The sequence below is a fragment of the Ascaphus truei genome, chromosome 20, assembly GCF_040206685.1.
Source record: "Ascaphus truei isolate aAscTru1 chromosome 20, aAscTru1.hap1, whole genome shotgun sequence".
NCBI lineage: Eukaryota > Metazoa > Chordata > Amphibia > Anura > Ascaphidae > Ascaphus > Ascaphus truei.
The window spans coordinates 25,973,950-25,982,065 of NC_134502.1; the positions used below are offsets into that span (position 1 = coordinate 25,973,950).

Consider the following 8,116-nt stretch of genomic DNA (forward strand, 5'->3'; position numbering starts at 1 on the left):
CTTGGGCTACTGGGTGAATGATGGTACTTCCAACAGCAATGTGGAAGGAGGTAGTAGGGCCAGGTTTGGGAGGAAGTATGAGGAGCTCTGTTTTAGCCATGTTGAGTTTAAGGCAGCGGAGGGCCATCCAGGATGATATAGCAGAGTGACATTCAGAAACTTTGGTTTGTACAGCAGGTGTAAGGTTGGGGGTTGAAAAGTATATTTGTGTGTCGTCAGCACAGAGGTGATATTTAAACCCACAAGATGTTATTAGGTCACCTAGAGAGAGTGTGTACAGAGAAAATTGATTCGATTGAAGAGTTTCCCTTTAGATTGCTCCCGAGGACGACCAATCTCAGGCAGGAGAGACTGACAGCCGTACACCAGCCCGCCCTCTTCACCCGGAGCGCAGGTTGATGGTGCTTTTGGAGTACTTTGTGAAAGTACTTTTCAGGATGTGTCAGGGGGCTCGCCCCGCGCCTGGAATAATTCCTCGCTGATTATTCCATTGAAAGGTTATCTCTGTTCGGAGGCTGATTGGGTGGGGGGAGGGGGGGAAGAGGAGGGGGGAGTACGCAGCTCGGAGGGGGCACGGCGTCCCCCCCCGGACACCGTGAGCTTATAAGAGTCGGTATTACCGGGCAAGGGGGTTAATACGCAGACATCCTCTCTCCTCACTGCCTGCCCCGTGGGAGTCTGGGAAACATGCAGTGTGTGACGCCCGCCGTGCTGACCGCGCTGTGGCTCCTGGCGTGGCAGAGCGGGGCGCTCGCCGGTGCCCGGGCGCCAGCCTTCGGGGTGAAGTTGTGCGGGAGAGAGTTTATCCGAGCCGTGATTTTCACCTGCGGTGGATCGCGGTGGAGGAGGGCCGATGGCGGTCAGGCAGGTAAAAAAAAAATCGCATGGCCGCGCTGAAGTTGCGGCGTGTTTCCTGTGCGTGTGGCGCATTGCGCAGGTCAAACACAGCAGTCAGCATCTGGATTACCTATATATATATATATATATATATATATATATATATATATATATATATATATATATATATATATGTATATACAGTATATGTATATATATATATGTATATGTATGTATGTATATATATATATATATGTGTGTGTGTGTGTGTGTGTGTAACAGGGTGTGGGTTTGTGTGAGATGCAAATGTATGTATGTCTTTATTTATATAGCGCCATTAGTGTACATAGCGCTTCACAGCAGTAATACACGTGGTAATCAAATAAATAACAGATTATATAAATAACAGATCATGGGAATAAGGGCTTCAGACATAAAAGTAATATTTCAGAAGAGGAGTCCCTGCCCGAGGAGCTTACAGTCTAATTGGTAGGTAGGGAGGACGTACAGAGACAGTAGGAGGGAGTTCTGGTAAGTGCGTCTGCAGGGGGCCAAGCTTTATGTATCATGTGTTCAGAATATCCACAGTGCTATTCATATGCTTCTTTAAGCAAGTGTGTCTTAAGGTGGGTCTTAAAGGTGGGTAGAGAGGGTGCTAGTCGGGTACTGAGGGGAAGGGCATTCCAGAGGTGTGGGGCAGTCAGTGAGAAAGGTTTAAGGTGGGAGAGGGCTTTAGATACAAAGGGGGTAGAAAGAAGACATGCTTGAGAAGAACGCAAGAGTCGGGATGGTGCATAATGAGAAATTAGGGCTGAGATATAAGGAGGGGCAGAGGGGGTATAGTGAGATGTAAGGAGGGGCAGAAGAATGTAAAGCTTTAAAAGTGAGGAGGGGAATTGAGTGTGAGATGCGGGATTTGATCGGAAGCCAGGAGAGGGATTTCAGGAGGGGAGGCGCTGAGACAGATCTAGGAAAGAGTAGAGTGATTCTGGCAGCAGCGTTTAGGATATATTGTAGGGGAGACAGGTGAGAGGCAGGAAGGCCGGACAGCAGGAGGTTACAGTAATCGAGACGGGAGAGAATGAGGGCCTGAGTCAGAGTTTTAGCAGTCGAGCAACAGAGGAAAGGGCGTATCTTTGTTATATTGCGGAGGAAAAAGCGACAGGTTTTAGTTACTTTGTGAATGTGAGGGGCGAATGTGAGAGAGGAGTCGAGTGTGACCCCTAGGCAGCGTGCTTGGGCTACTGGGTGAATGATCGTACTTCCAACAGTAATGTGGAAGGAGGTAGTAGGGCCAGGTTTGGGAGGAAGTATGAGGAGCTCTGTTTTAGCCATGTTGAGTTTAAGGCAACGGAGGGCCATCCAGGATGATATCGCAGAGAGACATTCAGAAACTTTGGTTTGTACAGCAGGTGTAAGGTCAGGTGTTGAAAAGTATATTTGTGGCATCAGCATAGAGGTGATAATTAAACCCAAAAGATGTGATTAGGTCACCTAGAGAGAGTGTGTACAGAGAAAAGAGGTGGTGGTCTGTGTGTATGTGTGAGTGTGCAAATGTGTGGGTCTGTGTGTATATGTGAGTGTGCAAATGTGTGGGTATCGCTGGATATGTCCGTGTCACGTGTGTGTCAGTGTCGGAGTATACCATTGTGTTTATGTGCATGTATACTGTGTGTTCGTCAGTTATTGTGTATTGGTGTGTATCAATGTTTGTGTGTGCACTGTGTGTATCAGTGTGGTAGTGTATGTATCAGTGTGGTTGCATGTGTGATAGTGTATGTGTATCAGTGATAGTGTGTGTGTACAGTATGTGTGTCAGTGTGATTGTATGTGCGATAGTGTATTTGTGTATCAGTGTGTATTAGCTTAATAGTGTGTGTGTTATAGTGTACATATCAGTATGATAGTGTGTGTGTGTGTGTGTGTAGCAGTGTGATAGTGTGTATCAGTATGTGTGTATCAGTGTGGTAGTGTGTGTTTGTATGTGTATCAGTGTGTATGAATCCGTGATAGTATGTTTATCAGTGTGATGGTGTGATAGTTTGTGTGAAATATTGCGTGTATATGTGTGCTAATGTGTGTGATACTGTGTATCTATGTGATAGTGTATGTATCTGTGTGTATGTATAATGCGGTAGTGTGTATCAGTGTGTGTATGTGTGTGTCTGTGTGTGTTTCTGTGTGGTAGTTTGTATCTGTGTGTGTGTGTGTATCAGTGTGTGTATAAGTGTATCAGTGCGATAGTGTGTATCAGTGTGTGTATCAGTGTATCAGTGCAGTAGTGTGTATCAGTGTGTGTGTGTATCAGTGCGGTAGTGTGTATCATTGTATCAGTTCAGTAGTGTGTATCAGTGTGGTATTGTGTATCAGTGCAGTAGTGTGTATCAGTGTGTGTGTGTGTGTGTGTGTGTGTGTGTGTATCAGTGCGGTAGTGTGTATCAGTGTGTGTGGATCAATGTGTGTGTGTATTAGTGTATCAGTGCGGTAGTGTGTATGTATCAGTGTGTGTGTATCAGTGCGGTAGTGTATATCAGTGTGTGTGTGTGTGTATCAGTGCAGTAGTGTGTATCAGTGTGTGTGTATCAGTGTGTATGGATCAATGTGTGTGTGTGTATCAGTGTATCAGTGCGGTAGCGTGTATCAGTGTGTATGTATCAGTGTGTATGTATCAGTGTGTGTGTGTGTATCAGTGCGGTAGTGTGTATCAATGTGGTAGTGTGTATCAGTATGGTATTGTGTATCAGTATGGTATTGTGTATCAGTGCGGTAGTGTGTATCAGTGTGTGTGTATCAGTGCGGTAGTGTGTATCAGTGTGTGTGTGTGTATCAGTGCGGTAGTGTGTATCAGTGTGTGTATATCAGTGTGTATGTGTGTATCTGTGCGGTAGTTTGTATCAATATGGTATTGTGTATCAGTGCGGTAGTGTGTAAAAGTGTGTGTGTATCAGTGCGTGTGTATCAGTGCGGTAGTGTGTATCAGTGTATGTGTGTATGTGTGTATCAGTGCGGTAGTGTGTATCAGTGTGTGTGTGTGTGTATCAGTGCGGTAGTATGTATCAGTGTGTGTGTATATCAGTGTGTGTGTCTGTGTATCAGTGCGGTAGTATGTATCAGTGAGTGTGTGTGTGTATCAGTGCGGTAGTGTGTATCAGTGTGTGTGTGTATCAGTGTGGTAGTGTGTATCAATGTGTGTGTGTATCAGTGCGGTCGTATGTATCAGTGTGTGTGTGTGTGTATCAGTGCGGTAGTGTGTATCAGTGTGTATGTATCAGTGTGTGTGTGTGTATCAGTGTGGTAGTATGTATCAGTGAGTGTGTGTGTGTATCAGTGCGGTAGCGTGTATCAGTATGTGTGTGTGTGTATCAGTGTGGGAGTATGTATCAGTGTGTGTGTGTGTATCAGTGCGGTAGCGTGTATCAGTGTGTGTGTGTGTGTGTGTGTATCAGTGCGGTAGTATGTATTAGTGTGTGTGTGTATCAGTGCGGTAGTGTGTATCAGTGTGTGTGTGTGTGTATCAGTGTGTGTGTATCAGTGCGGTAGTATGTATCAGTGTGTGTGTGTGTGTATCAGTGCGGTAGCGTATATCAGTGTGTGTGTGTGTGTGTGTGTGTATCAGTGCGGTAGTAGGTATCAGTGTGTGTGTGTGTGTGTGTATCAGTGCGGTAGCGTGTATCAGTGTGTGTGTGTGTGTATGTGTATCAGTGCGGTAGTATGTATCAGTGTGTGTGTGTGTATCAGTGCGGTAGCGTGTATCAGTGTGTGTGTGTGTATCAGTGCGGTAGCGTATATCAGTGTGTGTGTGTGTGTGTGTATCAGTGCGGTAGTAGGTATCAGTGTGTGTGTGTGTGTGTGTATCAGTGCGGTAGCGTGTATCAGTGTGTGTGTGTGTGTATGTGTATCAGTGCGGTAGTATGTATCAGTGTGTGTGTGTGTATCAGTGCGGTAGCGTGTATCAGTGTGTGTGTGTGTGTGTCGGCGTGGTAGTATGTATCAGTGTGTGAGTATGTGTATCAGTGCGGTAGTGTGTATCAGTGTGTGTGTGTGTATCAGTGTGTGTATCAGTGCTTTAGTATGTATCAGTGTGTGTGTGTGTGTGTGTGTATCAGTGCGGTAGCGTGTATCTGTGTGTGTGTGTGTATCAGTGCGGTAGTATGTATCAGTGTGTGTGTGTGTGTGTATCAGTGCAGTAGTAGGTATCAGTGTGTGTGTGTGTGTGTGTGTGTGTGTATCAGTGCGGTAGCGTGTATCAGTGTGTGTGTGTGTGTGTATCAGTGTGTGTGTATCAGTGCGGTAGTATGTATCAGTGTGTGTGTGTGTATCAGTGCGGTAGCGTGTATCTGTGTGTGTGTGTATCAGTGCGGTAGTATGTATCAGTGTGTGTGTGTGTGTGTGTGTGTGTATCAGTGCGGTAGCATGTATCAGTGTGTGTGTGTGTGTGTATCAGTGCGGTAGTATGTATCAGTGTGTGTGTGTATCAGTGCAGTAGTAGGTATCAGTGTGTGTGTGTGTGTGTGTGTGTGTGTATCAGTGCGGTAGCGTGTATCAGTGTGTGTGTGTGTGTGTGTATCAGTGCGGTAGTATGTATCAGTGTGTGTGTGTGTGTATCAGTGCGGTAGTATGTATCAATGTGTGTGTGTGTGTGTGTGTGTGTCAGTGCGGTAGTATGTATTAGTGTGTGTGTGTGTGTCAGGGTGTTATGTGTCATGCTAACATACATTTATGTTGAAATATAAAACACACACGCACAGAAATCAGGGAGCGACGCTCTGCAGTCTCTGCCAGGGACGCGGTATAAGGGAACGACGCTCTGCAGCTCTCTGCCAGGGACGCGGTATAAGGGAGCGACGCTCTGCAGGTCTCTGCCAGGGAGAGGGATTAAGGGAGCGACGCTCTGCAGGTCTCTGCCAGGGAGAGGGATTAAGGGAGTGACGCTCTGCAGGTCTCTGCCAGGGAGAGGGATTAAGGGAGTGACGCTCTGCAGGTCTCTGCCAGGGACGGGGTTTAAGGGAGCAACGCTCTGCAGGTTTCTGCCAGGGATGGAGGTTAAGGGGAGCGACGCTCTGCAGGTTTCTGCCAGGGACGGGGTTTAAGGGAGCGACGCACTGCAGGTTTCTGCCAGGGAGAGGGATTAAGGGAGTGACGCTCTGCTGGTCTCTGCCAGGGACGGGGTTTAAGGGAGCGACGCTCTGCAGGTTTCTGCCAGGGATGGAGGTTAAGGGGAGCGACGCTCTGCAGGTTTCTGCTAGGGAGAGGGATTAAGGGAGTGACGCTCTGCAGGTCTCTGCCAGGGACGGGGTTTAAGGGAGTGACGCTCTGCAGGTCTCTGCCAGGGACGGGGTTTAAGGGAGCGACGCTCTGCAGGTCTCTGCCAGGGACGCGATTTAAGGGAGCGACGCTCTGCAGGTTTCTGCCAGGGACGGGGTTTAAGGGAGCGACGCTCTGCAGGTCTCTGCCAGGGACGGGGTTTAAGGGAGCAACGCTCTGCAGGTCTCTGCCAAGGAGAGGGGTTAAGGGAGCGACGCTCTGCAGGTCTCTGCCAGGGAGAGGGATTAAGGGAGTGACGCTCTGCAGGTCTCTGCCACGGACGGGGTTTAAGGGAGCGACGCTCTGCAGGTCTCTGCCAGGGACGGGGTTTAAGGGAGCAACGCTCTGCAGGTCTCTGCCAAGGAGAGGGGTTAAGGGAGCGACGCTCTGCAGGTCTCTGCCAGGGAGAGGGATTAAGGGAGTGACGCTCTGCAGGTCTCTGCCACGGACGGGGTTTAAGGGAGCAACGCTCTGCAGGTCTCTGCCAGGGAGAGGGATTAAGGGAGTGATGCTCTGCAGGTCTCTGCCAGGGACGGGGTTTAAGGGAGCGACGCTCTGCAGGTCTCTGCCAGGGACGCGATTTAAGGGAGCGACGCTCTGCAGGTTTCTGCCAGGGACGGGGTTTAAGGGAGCAACGCTCTGCAGGTCTCTGCCAAGGAGAGGGGTTAAGGGAGCAACGCTCTGCAGGTCTCTGCCAGGGAGAGGGATTAAGGGAGTGACGCTCTGCAGGTCTCTGCCAGGGACGGGGTTTAAGGGAGCGACGCTCTGCAGGTCTCTGCCAGGGACGGGGTTTAAGGGACCGACGCTCTGCAGGTCTCTGCCAGGGAGAGGGGTTAAGGGAGCGACACTCTGCAGGTCTCTGCCAGGGAGAGGGATTAAGGGAGTGACGCTCTGCAGGTCTCTGCCAGGGACGGGGTTTAAGGGAGCGACGCTCTGCAGGTCTCTGCCAGGGACGGGGTTTAAGGGACCGACGCTCTGCAGGTCTCTGCCAGGGAGAGGGGTTAAGGGAGCGACACTCTGCAGGTTTCTGCCAGGGAGAGGGGTTAAGGGAGCGACACTCTGCAGGTTTCTGCCAGGGAGAGGGATTAAGGGAGTGACACTCTGCAGGTCTCTGCTAGGGATGGAGGTTAAGGAAGCGACGCTCTGCAGGTCTCTGCCAGGGACGGAGGTTAAGGAAGCGACGCTCTGCAGGTCTCTGCCAGGGACGGAGGTTAAGGAAGCGACGCTCTGCAGGTCTCTGCCAGGGACGGGGTTTAAGGGAGCGACGCTCTGCAGGTCTCTGCCAGGGACGGGGTTTAAGGGAGCGACGCTCTGCAGGTCTCTGCCAGGGACGGGGTTTAAGGGAGCGACGCTCTGCAGGTTTCTGCCAGGGACGGAGGTTAAGGAAGCGACGCAATGCAGGTCTCTGGCAGGGTGAGACGCTCTGCAGAGCGGTGTGTGACTTCCCCCTTCTTCTCTCGCAGGAGACCCCGTGGATGTTTTCGGCAGCCTGGTCCCCGGGGACTCGGAGGAGGAGGCGTTCAGCGAGTGGGCGGGCAGCCTGCGCCCATACAACAGCGATCTCCCAGACTACGGAAGCCCCCAGAGCTGGAGGGACCCCCCGGCGGTCCGACACGGAGCAGGGGGAGCGGGAGAGGAGCCCCTGAGGGGTTCGGAGAGGAGGGGGAGAGAGGCCGCGCTGGGCCTGTCGAACACCTGCTGCAAGTGGGGGTGCAGCAAGAGTCAGATTAGCTCCCTGTGCTGAGGAGGATGGGAGCTCGGGGAGGTGTCATCAGAGAGGATGGGTGTATGGGGTGGGAGAGGGAGGAGCAAGGGTGTGGGCGGGTGGTAGAGAGGAGCAAGGGTGTGGGGGGTGGTAGAGAGGAGCAAGGGTGTGGGGGGTATGAGAGAGGAGGAAGGGGGTTGGGTGGTGGGAGAGAGGAGCAAGAGTGTGCAAGTTGTGGGGGATAGAAGTAACGGGGGGTAATTTGTGGAG

At 50.7% G+C, this 8,116-nt stretch overlaps 1 protein-coding gene across 1 annotated transcript; it reads left to right on the forward strand.

Moving 5' to 3' along the window:
* Positions 1-653: 653 nt before the first annotated feature.
* On the forward strand, positions 654-7,912 carry RLN3 (relaxin 3). Its single transcript, XM_075578199.1, has 2 exons — positions 654-868; positions 7,605-7,912. The coding sequence occupies exons 1-2, from the start codon at positions 688-690 to the stop codon at positions 7,883-7,885; spliced, it is 462 nt and encodes a 153-aa protein (XP_075434314.1). The 5' UTR covers positions 654-687; the 3' UTR covers positions 7,886-7,912.
* Positions 7,913-8,116: the final 204 nt, after the last annotated feature.